General features: G+C 46.1%; 1 protein-coding gene across 1 annotated transcript in view; it reads right to left on the minus strand.

The window, feature by feature from the left end:
- Positions 1 to 18,304, minus strand: part of LOC8039133 (serine-protein kinase ATM) — a 397,758-nt gene that overhangs the window by 77,225 nt on the left and 302,229 nt on the right. The window contains exons 46-48 of the mRNA XM_040208992.3: positions 9,703 to 9,825; positions 8,130 to 8,323; positions 20 to 239 (exon numbers count right to left, since the gene is read on the minus strand). Coding sequence (XP_040064926.2) covers positions 20 to 239; positions 8,130 to 8,323; positions 9,703 to 9,825 — 537 coding nt within the window. The remainder of the gene's footprint in view (positions 1 to 19; positions 240 to 8,129; positions 8,324 to 9,702; positions 9,826 to 18,304) is intronic.

Consider the following 18,304-nt stretch of genomic DNA (forward strand, 5'->3'; position numbering starts at 1 on the left):
GTTCCGAGGAGGCGCCCACCTGCAGGAGCGCGTTGACGTCCGGCAGCGAGGCGTTGCCGACCCAGAGCGAGGCGAGGCGGAACAGGCGCAGGTCGTGGGTGGAGCTGCCCCGGAGGCAGCGCAGGTAGTTGCCCAGCGCCTGGAGCAGGTAGCGGGTGCGCGAGGCTCGCAGGCCGGCCGCCTCCCCCCGGTCCAGGTCGCTCTGCCGCTCCAGCAGCCGCAGCGCCCGCGCGTCCTCCCTGGGGGAACCCACGGGACGACCGGGGTTAAGGCCTTCGAAGACGAGGGGGCCAAAGCGACGCAGCGTAAAAGACGAGGGCCGCTCGAAAAGTTGTCGTTGGCGCACCCTCAACGAGCCTAAAGCGGCAAACACACCAAAGCTCACCGAAAGTATGCCGCAAAGCGGCATACGCGCGCGTCCTGTGTCGCACGTGTTAGCATCTTACTCGAGACGTTGCACGATGCACTGGCGGCGGCACCGACACGAGCTAAGCGATGCTGCATGGACTCGGTAGTGACTACGTCGTCTTTTAGGTGGTGGTATGTGCTAAAGACAGGAGGCGAGCACGGTAAATTGGAGTTGTCCATGTTACTGGAGCCGAGAGGACGAGGACCTTCGAGAGCATGCTTGCCATACTGCCAACCACAAATCTGAGCCCAGATAGAAGTGTCCAGGTAAGGCTGAGCACTCGGGCTTGCCCGCATAGAGCATAGGTACTATCGAAGACAAGGGTTCTCCTGCCTTTCGACTTCGAGGAGACCACGTCTGCCTTAAAGGGCCCCTGAAAAGAAGAAAAAAGTTTTTCAAAAACAGTCTGGTTGAGACACGCGTGTCAAAAAATGAATTTTACGCGAAAAAAAAATTTTTTTAGAGCAATATTGACTGCGCCAGACGCAATTTAGTCGGCAGTCACCTCCTTTCCACTTTTCTCTCTCTCGGCATCTCGGGCGCGTGGAGGAGAGGTAGTCCCCGCCTCTTCGTAGTGGATCGGCTTGGCTGCTTTCTTGGCTTGGCTGCGCCCCGCACGAGAGCCATTGCTACTTCCTGGCCATGTTCCAAAATTGACTCGATCTTACCCCAGGGTGAGGGTTTTGTACTCTTGGCGTTCTAAAACCTACCCGCGTACAGCGTTTTTCAATCTGTGCTGTCACGTGATACGGTCCGCCGGAGGAACTCGGATCCATTTGGAGATTTGGAACACAGCCCCTGGCCGGCTGTCTGCCGGTCGAACGACATAACGCATCGTATCGTGCACGTACTGTGGTCACCGTGGTCGTACACACAGTACATAGTCGTCGCAGTGGACCCCGACCTGAAGCGTCGGTTGCTTCAACGCTGCCAGCAGCTGGGCCTTCGCCCGTACCAGGACACGCCTCGCCAGCCGGAAGGCGTCCGCTCCGATCGCCGCGAGACAACCGCTCGCGAGGCACCCGCTTCGCCGCGGCGAAGCGGGTGCCTCGACGAGTTTGTTTGAGCCGCACGATCCTTCAAGCCGCCGCGAGGACACGCAGTGGTAACTGATTTTTTTTTTTTTATTAAACGTTGAGTGCGGTGCCGCGTGCCTCACTAAACTCTTTACGGGAACCACGGGAACCGACATCTAAACAAACATTGGCACTGGCGCGCGCCAGAAAACAAACAAAAGATGAAGTAAACGGGACACACGTATCGCGCAAAGAAGAGCAGAAAAACAGAAACCTGTCACCCCGCGCCACTTCCTAAGTACTTACTATGACTGACTAACTAGTAACTAACACAAGCAACAAGCCCTCTTCAGAACGCCAAACGCGAAGACGGCGACCACGACAGAAAACAAAATGGCGAAGCTTTTGTTTGTTGTTTTGTTGTAGTATCCGAACGGAAGTTACGATTTTGTAAAACGTTTGTAAACAATTGCGACATTCATTCGATGGATTGTTTCTTAAACCTAAAAATATGTAATTCAAAAGGCGATTTCAAGAGATCACGACGATTTTATAACCAACATCTAAGCTGTCACTCATTCTATTGGCCAATGAGAAGCCGATTTGAATGACCATGGTTACCAATGAGAAGCCGAGCTGAATGACCTGGAATTTGCGCGCAAATTTTCAAATAAATCTCTCGCCGTCAATATTGCTCTAAAAAATTTTTTTTTTTCGCGTAAAATTAATTTTTTTCACGGGTGTCCCAACCAGACTGTTTTAAAAAAACTTTTTTTTCTTTTCAGGGGCCCTTTAAGGGGGAACGCTGGTATTGAACTTCTTTTTAGTTTTTAATTTATCTTGCTGAAATTTAGTATTCTTGTGCCTTTCTCAGTGGTGATTCCAAATATGCAGTTTGTTTTCAGATAGATACCCAGTTATCAATAAATTTGTAATTTTAATTAGGTCCTTCTTTTGGGCCGTTAACGTAAAATTCTTCAGAATATATCAGAAATTTTTACAGAATTGCATTCACCAAGACATGCTTTGTGCAGTGATGCTATTTTTGTTGCCTTATATGTCATACAATAATTTTAAGTAATTTGTCTCAAAAGGATATAGCCTCTCATTTTGTGTAACTTGATTGCAATGTTTTTACCAATGAAATATCATTAAAGCAGGCTTAAAATTGGGTTACATGCAGGGACAGGTAATATGCACAAAAATATGGTATGCATCAGAGTGGCTCAGATCTGCTTGAATAGCGCCCTGGAAGAACACTTTACCTGGGGGTAGGGATGGTCGAGTTCCATCAGACCCCATTACCAATGGGTCCTACTTATACATGATGATTAAAACCTAAGACTGTGGTTTTATAAACGGAAACTCGTGAAGTAGGAAGAAAAAGGGACGGACAACATCTCAAACTCAGCTAAAAACTTTATTGCCTCTACACCTTAGAAGCACCTCCCCCAAGCGTCACCATCACAATAACAGTTGATCACCAAACTACAAACAATACACCAGAATCACAATACACCGAACCACAAACAATACATAAAAAAAAGAAGCGTGCCCTATCGTTTCCATCTCCACCCCGTACCCCCGATAGGGCATCCTTCTCTTTTCTTTTATGTATTGTTTGCGGTTCGGTGTACTGTGATTCTGGTGTATTGTTTGTAGTTCGGTGATAACAGTTGTGGTGGTGGCGATGTTCGTGGGAGGTGTATATAAAGCGTAGAGGTAATAAAGCTTTTAGCTGAGTTTGAGACGTTCAATGAAAAAAGGTCAAAGTGCAGGCGAGGTGGTGTAAGTTATACATGATGACTAAAACCTGAGACTGTGGTTTGATAAACGGAAACTCGTGAAGTAGGAAGAAAAAGGGACAGACAACATCTCAAACTCAGCTAAAAACTTTATTGCCTCTACACCTTAGAAGCACCTCCCCCAAACGTCACCATCACAATAACGGTTGATCACCAAACTACAAACAATACACCAGAATCACAATACACCGAACCACAAACAATACATAAAAAAAAGAAAAGCGTGCCCTATCGTTTCCATCTTCACCTCGTACCCCCGATAGGGCATCCTTCTCTTTTCTTTTACGTATTGTTTGCGGTTCGGTGTACTGTGATTCTGGTGTATTGTTTGTAGTTCGGTGATAACAGATGTGGTGGTGGCGATGTTCGGGGGAGGTGTATATAAGGCGTAGAGGCAATAAAGCTTTTAGCTGAGTTTGAGACGTTCAATGAAAAAAGGTTAAAGTGCAGGCGAGGTGGTGTAAGTTATACATGATGACTAAAACCTGAGACTGTGGTTTGATAAACGGAAACTCGTGAAGTAGGAAGAAAAAGGGACAGACAACATCTCAAACTCAGCTAAAAACTTTATTGCCTCTACACCTTAGAAGCACCTCCCCCAAACGTCACCATCACAATAACGGTTGATCACCAAACTACAAACAATACACCAGAATCACAATACACCGAACCACAAACAATACATAAAAAAAAGAAAAGCGTGCCCTATCGTTTCCATCTTCACCTCGTACCCCCGATAGGGCATCCTTCTCTTTTCTTTTATGTATTGTTTGCGGTTCGGTGTACTGTGATTCTGGTGTATTGTTTGTAGTTCGGTGATAACAGTTGTGGTGGTGGCGATGTTCGGGGGAGGTGTATATAAGGCGTAGAGGCAATAAAGCTGAGTTTGAGACGTTCAATGAAAAAAGGTTAAAGTGCAGGCGAGGTGGTGTAAGTTATACATGATGACTAAAACCTGAGACTGTGGTTTAAAAAACGGAAACTCGTGAAGTAGGAAGAAAAAGGGACAGACAACATCTCAAACTCAGCTAAAATCTTTATTGCCTCTACACCTTAGAAGCACCTCCCCCGTCTCAGGTTTCAATCATCATGTATAATTTGAGACGTTGTCTGTCCCTTTTTCTTCCTACTTCACGAGTTTCCGTTTTTCGAACTAGTCTCGGGTTTCAATCATCATGTATAACGTACAACCAGCTCGCCTGTACTTTAACCGTTTTTTCACAGGTCCTACTCTATTTTTGCTCATTACCAGAGTGCGACTGGACTGATGAACTCGCACTTATGTAGTAAAGAAAGAGCAAGATTTTATGACACTTTCCCCAGTTAACCTGATAGATGAAAGGGCTATGCATTGTTAAGATGGAAGCCTGGTTTAGCTGCTGATTCATAACAGTAGAAACGGAGCAAAAATAAAATAATGAAAAAGGAGGAGACACACAGGAGAAACAAAAGACTCGAGGTACACCTAAGCATTTTTTATACGAGTTGTGAATGGGAAAGCACGAATGTCATTCTTGCACGCGCTCCCCTGAAGTGGCTGCGCCGCACTGAGATCGGCCGTGTTGCCGCTCTGGAGTCTGCCCGATCTGGCTCTGGGAGGCCCCGCCGCCAGCAGATTCCTTTCACCAGTGCGCTGGCGGCGCGGGCCTGCGGCGCCATATGGTGGCGCTCCTTGAAACTGATGCGCGGAGTCAATGGGAGCGTATCCATCAGATTTCAGCTTCACTTAGCTCCTTTCGGAGAGGTGAATTTAGCTGGCGCTGTTTTGCGTGGCTTTTTTCGCGGCTTCAATGCTGGGAGGCTTCAGATCGCAGCTTCACTTGGCTCCATTATGAGAGGGGGAATTTAGCTGCCGTTTGGCGTGGCTTTTAATGCGAAAGCATTAACGGTCCCATGGAGCGAGCCGACGTCAGCCGCGCCAAACGGCAGATAAATTCGTGAAGCCACGATCTAAGGCATCACAGCTCTGAAGCCGCGCAAAAAATCGTGCAAAACGGCAAGTAAATAAGTCTAAGGAGCCCGCCACACATCAGTTCCAGTCAATGCCACTCCATGGCGCTGCTTGCCTGCATGCCGGCAAAAGGAATTGGCTGGCGCCATTGGGTGGCGGCACGTGTGCCCTAGAACGCCAGCCAATTCCGTGCCACCGACAGTATGTGCATGGCCGATGTCAGCGAGGTGCGGCAACTTCACGTGGATGCACGCAAAAACGACATTCATGCTTTCGCAGTCACAACCCATAAGAAGTGCTTAGGTGTACTTTGCACATTTTTGCAAAGCTTCAAAGCTGGGAGGCTTCAGATTGCGGCATCACTTTGCTCCACTGGAAAAAAGGAATTCAGCTGCCGTTTGGCGCGGCTTCAAAGCTGATGACGTCGGCTCGCTCCATAAGACAGTTTATGCTTCCGCATTAAAAGCTATGCAGTCAACAATGTGAGAAAAAACCCAAAAAGCTTTGCTCTTGCAGGATAAGTGTTTGTAGCGTTTGTTGGCAACAAACAAAACGCTCGTTGAAAATGTAACACACTCTTAGGTAATCGAACTTCCTTGACCTTCTGCTAATGAGATCTACACTGTCTGCACCATTATAAGAAGCTTACAGATCATTTGTTTCTCAGTAATCGCGAAATAAGCCTGCAACGGCGTGCTACAAGAATCTGCAGCTTTTGATGTGTTAAAGATGTATACCGTACATGTAAATTTAAGCCTATCTCAATCGGATCTGATAAACTTGGAGATTCCCAGAATGGCTTTTTCTTTGGTAAACCTCGAGACTGAGGAAAACAGAAAAAAGGGGCACCACACACAGTCCCAAGCTGTTTGAGACTTTGTGCATGGTGTCCCCTTTTCTCTGTTTTCCTCGGTTGCAAGGTCTTTTCACGATGAATCGTCCCCAGCTTGCCCGTTCTTTGAGTATTATAGCACAAAATGTGTTGCAAATGAGTTGGGCATGTCCTGTGTGTGTGTAATGCGACACGACTGCGCAGTCACAATGTCAAATGCTGTCACGCACGCACACAGAATGTGCCTGAGTAAAATATTAAGGTGGGCTAGTTGCTTACATAAAAAATAAAAATAGTACTGTTGCGCGAATATTAAAATTTTCGAAGAGTAGTGTTGAATAATAGCTACGCTGTTCGATATTCGCTTCGAGATAAACTCTGACATTCATATTTTTTTAGGTGTCGACCGCAACGAAATAGCCCCATTGAGCGCACTTCTAACCCAGCGCCGGTTCACTGCGGAGAAACAACACCCGTGGAAGCAAGCTCCGCGAGTGTTGCTTCTCCGCAGAGCACTGGTGCTCGGTAAGAAGCGCGCTCAATGGGGCAAACCCGCTGCGATCAACACTTTGAAAACTACAAATGTTGCAGTCACATTCTTAAGAGGAAAGCCCAGTTTAAAAGCGGGATGGTACATGCGTGTGCTTGAGATGTGTACAAAAAGAAACTGAAACTTTGTGAATGTTAATACCTACACTACAGTAAAATTTTCAAAATTAAACTGCGGCTATTATGCGAGAGCATATGTTAGGGACAGGTGCACTGGCAATCTACATTCGTCATTCATGATTACCTTCTTTATTTTTTCAAATTCTAGATTTAGAGAATATTAGCAGCTAGCAAGATAACTTACAAATCTCATCGATTAGGTAAGGCTGGGTATCTCTGTAGGTTTAATGTTATGTCAAATACATTGTTTACTTGCCGTTCCCATGTAGGCGATGTATACTTCCTGAGGTCACCGTCCATAAATATCGCTAGATTGAAATTAGCTTAGGTACGAACAAGTGGAAGCTTGGAAACAACCTTTACGAGTTCAGATGGGTTCTCGTTTAGGCGTGGCAAAGTAATAAAAAATTCGTCAAAAATATTCAGTATTCCATTCGAAAATATTCGAATGGAATATTATATACCACAAAGGGAAACTATTCTTTTTGTGGTTATCGCTAGCTACTAACAGAGGTACTGATAGAGTAGCCAGAGGGTTGTCTCAACAGCGACGGTGATCTCAAAGGAGACGTCAAACCTAGTAGCATGGTCCCACATCTCCGCAGCAATATAGGCAATGTTTAGGGCTACATTACCGTGGGTCGGTTCGATTAATTACCTCCGTCGGTGCCACTGATCGACTACTTTGTATCGCTCCCTCGAATATAGCGGAAGAAAGACACAGGTACCAGAGTAAGGACAGAGCCCGAGAGCATTTATTAAAACACTCTCCTATACAAGCTACGATGTCCTCATCCAAAATGTCTTGCGCCGGCAAGGTAAGAAAAGGTCCTTACCTGCCAGACGCGGGGTTCCGGAGAGCCAAGATTGGGGAAGCATCGGAGAAGTCGCTGACACACGCCCTATCTCTTTCGCGGTCACCGCACGGGTCTCCTTCCCAATAGCGTGAAAACAAGAGGCGAAATTTCCTTGCCTGTCTGCAGTGATCCGAGCGGGGGAATGGAAGAAGGTCTTCCCCAGGAGAGGGTGAGGGTCCTTCAAAACAGGGGACCCTCCGCTTCACAAACAGGTTCACGACGAAGGAGGCCGAGCATTACGACCCGCGGTCGTTATCACAGCCATCGCGGAAGGGAGACCACAGGAATCCCCACAACCTCAAACACCAAATCCACTATTCGCACATGCTTAAAATATAGAGCAAATAAATAGCTCAAGCGAGCGCTCGTCTTTGTTTGCGTGACCTTGTCCGTCCACGGCGCTACTTATTTATGTTCATTTCGCCCAACTTGTTCGCAACACATTTTGTGCCTCACCGTGTTTCATTAGATAGGATCGAGAGGTGCTTAAATTTTGCTTCCGTTCAACACGTTATTATATTTCAACGTGGTGAAAACTTTGACACCTGTAAACCGATCCCAGCAGACTAGGCAGTTGTGAAAGGCCCCACCTGGAGCCCCTGGAGGGGGTAGAGTCCAGGATCTGGCTGGACTGTGTGAGCAGGTCCTGCTTGGCCTGGAACTCCGGGGAGCCCAGGTAGCGGTCAATGCCCTGCAGCTGGCCGTCAGCAAAGCGGGCCAGTCGCAGGTGCGCCGTCCACAGGGCCTCGCTGCACGCCCCGGCGCCCTCCAGCAGGTGCACCGCCTGCATGCCCCCCAGGCAAAGTGCTCGTTTCGACTGGCCTACACCGGACTGGTGCAGGCTGATGCGGGTCAATCAAACGCAGTAGACGAAAGGGATGCCGACGACAGACACGATGGGACAATCTCGGATGTCTTGGGCCAGACCTCCCTCCCTTCGAAGTTCCGCGAAAAGCGAGCTTGGGGATCAAACCGAGCATTAATTTAAAACATCTGCAGCCTTTCGCCACCCTGATAGCGACACCTGTTATTGCACATAGCAACTACCGTATTTATTCAAATGTCGGTCAAATTTTTTTTATTTTTTTCATAAATGTGAAAAATTAAGGGTCGACATAAATTTGTGATTACAAAATTTCGACCTACATTTGTGACTGAATTTCGCGACCCTACAGAGCGCATCCAGTCACCGAGCCAGCGTTGCCGTAGTGCTGCACCACTTCTTGTTGCGGAAAGCTTTCGGTGCACGAAAACAACCGAAGCAGCAGCAGCCGGAGGCTCGCCGCGGCCACCGCTCACGCGCATCCTTCGGGCGTTGGGTTTCGCGTTTGACTGCGGCTAACACCGCTTGCGCGTGTCCACCGTGAGGGGGGAAGGGGAGGGAGGGGGATGTGATGCACCTTGCCCCCTCCACCCCTCTCCCCCTCGCCAACAGGCAGCAAAACAAAATACGGCAGTTACTTTCGCTTCTTGTTGCTGACGGCGGCTCGCGTCATTGCTCGCGTCTGCATTTGGTCTTTCGTCACTTCACCCGTCTTTGCCTTCTTTCGTAATTTTTTGGAATAGTGCTGTGATTTAACAGAGAGCGCTGTAAATAAAGGTTTGTTTCTTTTGCACAAACTTGCCTCTGTTCTTAAAAAAAAAATCAACCTATATTTGAATTTTTTTTTTGGCGAGTTTAACATAAAGGCATTGATCTACCTTTGTGGCTGCCTTACATTCAAGTAAATACGGTAGGTATAATTTTATGCACATTCCCTCTATGTTTAATCAATCCCGCTTGACACATCCACGGGGTCACCAAAGTATGTAGCAATTGGGGAACACACTGCACGCCCCCTTCACAAATGGGCAGACAGCAATACATTCCTTTGCATTTCTAGCTGCACGACAGCAGTCACTGTGTGGTAACAACGGTGCCGCACATAAGCAAGGATTTTGAACCGATGAACCGGGAAGGAAAATGCAACATACGAGAAATGAGTAATGCACATACCATAGGATGTTAAACGGGACAGAAGTTCGTAAATGAAAAGCCGGAAAAACGTAAAAAAATTGGCAATGTCCAAGCGACATTCTGTTGAGCAGATGAAGTAAAAGAGGCCCCTCTGTGCCCGTGGCGAAACCGGAATAAGGAGAAAGAGAGAAAGGGCATTCTCCTACCTTGTCGAGGTACTCCCTGGCGATGGTGTCCGAGTTCTCCGACCGCGCCTCGGCCAGGCACTCCCCGTACAGCTGGAGCACCTCTGCGTACGCAATTTTCGAGGCGGGCGTCCCACCTGCGGCCTGGGCGTCGGCAGCAATAATGCGCGTCAGTCACACTTGGCTAGGTTGAACCCTGTAAAAAGTGTGTGGCGGCGACGATGACTGAAGCCACACACGAACTCCCCATTTTCTGATGACACCCGGAGAGGGCGTCATTCAGAGAACTCCTCCGGGAACTCAGTAGTTCCCGGAGGAGACGCAAGAGGGCACCAGTCAGAGGGGATGAGCAGGAAGAGAGGAGAGCGCAGATTGCGGCGGAAAGAAATAAAGAGTGTTGTAACGACGTTGGTCTTCATGTGTCGAAGGCGTCGGCACAGCTAAATGCAAAGCCTAGCAGCCCAGTTTCATCTAACGGCGTTTCATCCGCTGGTTTACTCAAAATTAAATAGCTCGCACAACACGTGTTGCCTACCTTCATTTTGATTGCCTGGATCTTGCAACTAAGAAAGTATGTTTCATTGTGCTTTCGTAATGGTAAACACAAATGCTTGGCAGGCACTACAACAAAGATGCAACTTAAAGGGGCACTGACACATCAAAATCATATTTTTTTTTTTATTATCCAAAACAATTTAAAACGATGCCGGGACATTACCCTCAAAATTTGAAATTTTGAAATTCAGTATTTGTGAAGTAAAAAAACAAGTTCCAAATGCCGAATTTGAAGTTCCCGCGCTATCCGCGCCGGTGCGTTGACGTCAAATATTGCGGAGTCCTGAGAGTCCACTTTCTTTCACGACTCCCTGCTGTTGCCATGGCGACCCAAAGCGAGGAGGAAAGGAGCGAGCGCCTGGCGGCCCGGTTTTGAGCGGTGTCGCCTGTTTTCTGTGGGAGGATACAAATCCAGGAGACGGCACCACAACAAACTTTCGATTTTTGGTATTTCAAAAAGAAGGGCCGTAGTGTGTTCGCAATTGCGTTAAAAAACATGTTTTAGGATTGCCGTTATTAAATGTTATAGAGATGCCGCCTACAAAGCTTCTAAATTTCATGATTCTTGACGTCACGAATCAATAGAAGCGAGGAGGCGAAGGCAGGAGAATCAAACGCCAAAAATAAAAAGGCGCGCGCGCGCGCAAAAAAACTTTTTTTCGCAATGCGTTTTTTTTTTTGCGTGTCTATGACTGCAACTGGCATCGTTTTAGACAATAAAAAAAAATACGACCTTTAGGGTGTCAGTGCCCCTTCAAATTGCGTAGCAATGATCATGCGCAACATTTTCATACCCTCCTGGCAGCAAAGTGTAACATTTGTCTGGTTTCTAATTGCCTCCTATATCATTTTGAGTTCCTGATCATCTGGTCTATAGTAAGGCGAAAGACTTATATACCTCATCATTCAGTCGACCTTCAGAAAACACATTGGCGACACGCAGGGTACCAAAATGAAAGGTACCAATGAAAACGGCACCAAAAGTGCTTCTTCAGAGAGCGCACTGTCTTCGGAGGTTCGCTATCACGTTTATGTGACCACTCCGATGAATTAGAGGCAATGAAATTAAGAAGGATGACAAAGCGAATTAAGAGGAATCAAGGTGAATTAAGTAAATCATGTGTCTGTCTTGAATGCATGGATGCCTTTGAGTCGTCTGAGGGATAACAGAAGAGACCCTCTGTTTTGTTATCTTCGCTCAGCGTCATTCCCTGTTTGGAAAGGAGACTACATTTTGCCTGGTTTTCAAGCTCAAAAAGGATTAGATTCCAAAGCTTACTAGCTAATATTTTAAAAACATATTTCTTTCCCGCAGTGTCAGGTTTTCCACCATAAATGGCTACACGCTTGCCCGCCCAATTCCTTTTACTTCGAGGTACTTTTCTGGTGCAAAGGTGATGCCCACAGTTGACCTAAGGCTACATGCCCTCACCACGTAGACATCTACTTTGTAAACACAAAAATGTAATGGGAGATAAAACTTAAGAGTTGTCGTCACCGAGCAAAAGACCTGTAAGTAAGGAGGCAACTACCTATACAGGTTTTTATAATGCATCGTGCCATGAACAAAAGAGGCCGCATCTCCACGTGGTGAATGATGTTGATTGGGGCGAAGCTCTGGTGGTGCTGATGATACTGATTTTATTGTTCATAGGTAGTGCTGATGGTGCTGATTTTTTTTTATTGCTCATAGGAAGTGCTGAGTTGCGGGTTGCGTTTCGACTTCATTACAGTCTAAGCCCGTTACAACAGACCCGGTTACAACAGACATTTGGATATGACATACAGATTTGTGAAGTTGGGTTGATTTTCTTCTATGTACCATTGACTCAACTTCATATTTGCATACAACATATTGTCACGGGTGGTGACCAAAAAACAATAGATAAACAGGAAGAAATAAACGTTTAATGTGGCGAACTTGTGCCAAAAACAAAAGAGTACAAAAGATAATAACAGAGTTTAGTAAGGTATGTTGTTGGGCTAGTTGGTTCATCTTAGTAAAACATATAAAATAGCGCAACAGAAACAAGGACGAGAAGTAAACAGGACAGGGGCTAAATTTCAACTAGTTTTATTCTGGAAAATCGAACACATATATACACACGACAGGCAAAGCAGCACCACGTAAAAGTTGATTAATTTTTCACCCGATCATTCAAAAACTGAAATTCATTACAATGAAGAACAATAGAAGTGTCGCTGACACATGCCGTCCCACTTTTTTTGATAAAGAAAGCTTCCAATAGCTCTCGAGCGACCGTCTCTCGGCTTCTTCCTAGTATCCGCATCTGCTGAAGTCGCGGAACACAGCCACACGTGTTGCAATGTATAGGCAAATGCGAGCCATATTTATTTTTTACTGATAATGCGTGCTCCCGTGCTCGGTCATTGATGCACCGCCCCGTCTGGCCAATGTATACGAAAGAGTTACTTCCTTTTGATTCAGCGCATTCAAAGACTGTTAAGAGAGCTATTGCAACTTCGTGCCTGGAGTCTGCACTGCTGAAGCCTTGTGACCATCAGGCGGATGCTAGTTTTAAATATCAAATTTCTAGACTGGAATTAGCTTGCTTCCCGTGTTCGGTCTTGGTTTCTGTGGCGGAGACCGCCTTACAAAAAATGAAGGGGTTGAAAAGAAAGGTCCCAACAAGGCAGAGAACAAAAAGACCAGAGGTCATTCCGTACATACAGAAGGTTGCCCACAATCTGAAGAAAGTTGCAGCCAAGTACGATGTTCCAGTTGTATTCTCTAGGGTTGTGCGAATATTCCAAATTTCGAATAGTACTTTCGAATAATACCCTATTCGATATTCGCTTCGAGAAGAACTTCACTATTCGCGTTTTTCGAAGTGTTGATTGCGGCGGGTTGGACCCGTTGAGCGCGCTTGTTCCCAACATCGGTGCGCTGCGGAGAAGCAATACACGCGGAAGCGAGCGTTGCGGGTATTGCTTCTCTGCAGCGCACTGGTGCTTGGTAAGAAGCGCACTCAACGGGGTAACACGACGCGATAAACACTTGGAAAAGTATGAATATCGTAATTGCGTGCTTTGAAGTAAAGCATACATTCAAAGCGGGATGGTGCACCTCTGCCGACTGTATGTGAAAATAAATTAAAACTTTGTGAATGTGTATATCTACATTGCAGCAAAAGGTTTAAAATTAAACTGTTATGCAAGAGTATACTATGTTAGGCAGAGATTCCCTTACAACCTGCGTTCATCATGCACGATTCATTCTTTTTTAACTCGAGATTAAAGAAAAAATATTTTATATAGCAAGATTTGTAAATTAACACCATTGGGTATAGTTGTCCATCTCTACAGGATTCATTTTATGTCAAATCTGTCGTTTACTTGCCATCCGAAGACACCAGACTTTCTGGGGCCACAGTTCATAAATATAGATAGATTAAACTTAGCTTATAAATGAACAAGTGAAACAACCTTCACAAGTTTAGCTGGGTTTTCGTCTAAGCATAATGCAATGGTAGTGAAAGGTGTGGAAAAACTATTCGATATTCGAATCGAAAATATTCGGCCAAAACCAATATTCGCTTCGAATTCGCTTCGAACTCAAAATCCACTATTCGCACAAAACTAGTATTCTCTGCCCCAAAGAAGTTGGCTGGGTTGTGTGCCCGCATCTCTGATGAGGAGGCAAAAGCACCGTGTGACAAAAAACACGTCACCCCTTACGTGGACTGCACAGTGGGTGTGGTCTACGAAATCCCCCCGAGTTGTGGAAAGGTATACATTGGCCAGACGGGGCGGTGCATCAATGACCGAGCACGGGAGCACGCATTATCAGTAAAAAATAAATATGGCTCGCATTTGCCTATACATTGCAACACGTGTGGCTGTGTTCCGCGACTTCAGCAGATGCGGATACTAGGAAGAAGCCGAGAGACGGTCGCTCGAGAGCTATTGGAAGCTTTCTTTATCAAAAAAAGTGGGACGGCATGTGTCAGCGACACTTCTATTGTTCTTCATTGTAATGAATTTCAGTTTTTGAATGATCGGGTGAAAAATTAATCAACTTTTACGTGGTGCTGCTTTGCCTGTCGTGTGTATATATGTGTTCGATTTTCCAGAATAAAACTAGTTGAAAGTTAGCGCCTGTCCTGTTTACTTCTTGTCCTTGTCTCTGTTGCGCTATTTTATATGTTTTACTAATAATAACAGAGCATCGCCGACGTCAAAGTCGGCGAAACCGCAGGATCGAGCGCTGGGGCGAGACTGACTCGACAAGGCCGCAGGCGGCCTCTTATCTAAGGTGAGTCACTATCTCGAAGATTCGGCGGAGAAGGTTCGAGCGTAGCGCGCTCGGGGCGAGAATGAACACGCACTTTCAAGAAAAACTAAAGCAGGGATAAACGATAGAAGTTTCGTCTGTAACAAGAATAAACAAGAACTTTCTAGAGGTTCGTGATCGAGCGTTGCTTTCTCAGCCCTGCGCGCGGCAATATATATACTCCTTTTACAACAGACTGAAATCTTGGTCAAAATCAAGGTCTGTTATAACGAGCTCAGTGATGTGATTGGCGTAAGCCGTTTTGGAGCACCTTTTGGAGCAGCCAAAACAGTGTTTTGGAGCAGGAAAAGTGGCCTTTGGAGCAGGCAAAAGAGTGTTTTGGAGCAGCAGAAGTGGCTTTTAAAGCAGATATTCTTAGGAAAATAAACATATTTTAGGTGCTGGAAGAACAAAGGGCACTTCGGTCGCAGCAATAAACAAATTACGGTCAAGTTAGACCACTTGGGAGTCTCTGAACATGTAACTGAAATGCCAAAGGCATAACACATTTTGCAATGCTTCATTTAAATTCTACATGTATATGTACCCCTTATAGGTAAATAAGAACCAAACTGCACTTAATAAAATTTATTTGAAAATAACCAGCTTAGTATATAGTAAATATCACAGCATTAGGTTGACTACTGTAGTTATATATAATATAATAAATGGAAACAGTCTCCAACTGATGAAACACGCAACTATACTGCAGTACAAGACAAAGGTGCATTCAAACTAGCGGGTGCTTTTCTTTTTGCTTTTCGAAAATTTCAGCAAGTCTGCTGCAAGCCTCGCTTTGCCTTCGGCTAGTAATGAATGTCCACTTTCAATGTCTCCAAAGAGACATTGAGACATCCCACAAGTGTACAGTGCTGTGGGCGTTGCCGAGCAACTCAGAAAAACCGCTTGCCACCGTTTTACTGGTTCCCGACGTGCCAGATTTTCGTCAAAAGTAAGCAAACATAAAACAATGGGTTGCAAGCTTCCCGGCTGGTGCCTCTGTCGTGCAGTCATGTTCGCATGCACATGAGGGCGACTTAGGCAGGCTTGCAATTGCACGTGCTTCGTCGCAAGAGTGGAGATGGCTGTTCGATCGAAACAGACACCATGCCACTCTGCTCCGTCGCCAACTGGTTTCCAAAATTCTATGAAAAGTGTAATTGTCCAGCATACGACAAAAAACAGTCCAGCGGCACGTGCTTGCCAGGCCGGCAGGCGAGGTACAAGCTAAACACACAGAAAAATAAGAACCTGAGCGCATTGATTCAAGATACCTCGAGCCAGAGTCAAAAAGTACTTGGAGCAGTCTGTGCAACGACCGAAGCGTCCACACACGCCCGCGTGTATCATTAATTTTTTTTTTCCTTTTTTTTTTGAAAAGACGCGAGACGAGACACATGAGACACGACGAGAGCATGAAACGAGAGACGGCGGGAAAAACTATGCAAGACCGGATGGACGATTGATACAGGGTACTTTTTGTCGGGCTGCGGCTTGCGCCACCTAGCTCACGCATGCTCAATTACGGTACTCAGTTTAGTTTCAATTTGAAACACAAACAAAATTGGTCTTTTGGCGCAGGCTTGGAGCAGATTACCCATTTTTTGGCAAAATGTAGCAGGATGTAGCAGGGTTTGCCCCTTGGCGCAGTTTGGCGCAATTGGCGCAGCAATCACATCACTGCGAGCTTAGACTGTATTACAGCTTTATGGTCGGTGAAATGCAGAGCCAATGGTTCTTCCAGCGGATCAGCTTAGATCCGCTAGAAGCCGTGGGAATGCCACCGCTTAAGTCAACGGTCCACGTCAGAAAAAGAATGTGTGGTATGGATCCTGGTTATATACGCAGTTGAGCATTTGACCGCAGTGCCCTCTCATCTATAAACGTTGAGCCAATGGATGCAAAGTTTAACACGAATATATACGCATTAGACCGCAGTGCCCTCTTCTGTATAGACGTTGAGTGGCTACATGCAATGTTGGGATGCAGCATAGTGGTTAAGGCGTCTGCCTCGTAAGCAAGCGGTCCCGAGTTCGAACCCCCGTGCGGGCGTACGTTTTTTTTCTTAAAAGTGGACCGATCCCGGAGGCAGTGCAATCGATGTGAGCGCAGACGCCGGACGGATGGACAAGGCTAGACCCTAAGGAGCTTTGCCCCTAAAATAGGAATTAAAAGTATTCCACGTACAGCCTTCAGCACCAAATGTCCGGGAAACTTAGCCTGAACGCCAGTCGTTGCCTACGGCAGGGATTTGCAAACTTATGTCGACCTCAAGGATCCTCTAACTGCCCCGAACGGCAAGTGAGGAACCCTATCTGGGCATTGATGCAATGAGGCAGTGAAGGAGTCTATGAAACTTGTGAACAAAAAACTTTCAGCCTTTCCACTCTGGTGAAGAAGGAAGACCAGCGAAGCAGTACTATGGTGGGACGACCTCAAGGATGATATTTTGGACGACCTCAAGAACGACGACTAGGACGATTTCAAGGACGACATCTAGGACGACATTAAGGACGATCTCGAGGACAACCTCAAGGATGACCTCGAGGACAACGTCTAGGATGACCTCAAGGAGGACCTCGAGGATAACCTCAAGGATGACTTCCAGGACGACCTCGAGGACAACCTCTCGGACGACCTCAAGGGCGACGTCTAGGACCTCAAGGATAACCTCGAAAACAACTTCTAGGACAACGCCTAGAGAAATTAAGCCTTTTCACTCTGGTGAAAACCAAAGTGGAAAGGCTAAAAAAATTGCCACAATCTATGAGTGACAACAGCAACCAGACAACCGGCAAGCCGGTTGTCTGGTTGCTGCCGTCGCTTATAGATCGCGGTAGCTGTCCAGAGTTTTGCGTCATTTATTTGGTGACGGTCACGAAAATGAGGAAACTAGCCCTTAACAGCTCCGCTGTAAAATGTGCATACTAATGTGCTTATGACTCACGGTTACACTTGAGTGGGTGGCACAGATGGTGCTCCAACTGCAAAATCCACTTTTCTTATGGTTAGGGACGGTCGATGAAATTTGGAAGCTCGGGAAACCATGGCTTACGAGAAAGTGCGCACCCCTGCCAACCCATGGTAAGAAAATCCTCAAAGTTCACAAAAATGCAAGATTGAGACCCACTTCCTCCACATAACTGGCACTGGGATCAATCGGTTTACCAGGACCAGCCCATGTCAGTGCAGAAAAGTGCAGTGCAGTGTGCTTCTGGTACATGCAAGTTGAATACAGTGGCGGGCACCAAGCAGGGTGCATGCCACTGCAGTGATATGATTGGCCTAAGCCGTTTTGGAGCACCTTTTGAAGCAGCCAAAACAGTATTTTGGAGCAGCAAAAGTGGCTTTTGGAGCAGCTAAAACAGTGTTTCGGAGCAGCAAAAGTGGCTTTTAAAACAAATATTCTTATGCAAAAAAAAAAAAATTGTTTCGAGTGCTGGACAAACCAAGGACACGTTGCTTGCCGCAATAAACAAATTATTGTCAAGTTAGATCACCTGCGAGTCTTTCAACACGTAACTGAAATGCCAATGACATGACACATTTTGCAATGCTTCAGTTAAATGATACATATATATGTACCCGCTACAGGTAAGTAAGAACCAAAGTGCATATATTAAAATTTATTTGAAAATGACCAGCCTAGTATAAATAGCACAGCATTAGATTGCTAGTGATAAAATCAATGAAAGCAGTCTCCAACTGATGAAACACGTAACTACTGCAGCGCAATGCGAAATTGTCACGCAAGTGGAGATGGCTGTTCGATCG

This window comes from Ixodes scapularis, unplaced genomic scaffold, assembly GCF_016920785.2.
Source record: "Ixodes scapularis isolate PalLabHiFi unplaced genomic scaffold, ASM1692078v2 PGA_scaffold2__306_contigs__length_199485367, whole genome shotgun sequence".
Classification (NCBI taxonomy): Eukaryota; Metazoa; Arthropoda; class Arachnida; order Ixodida; family Ixodidae; genus Ixodes; species Ixodes scapularis.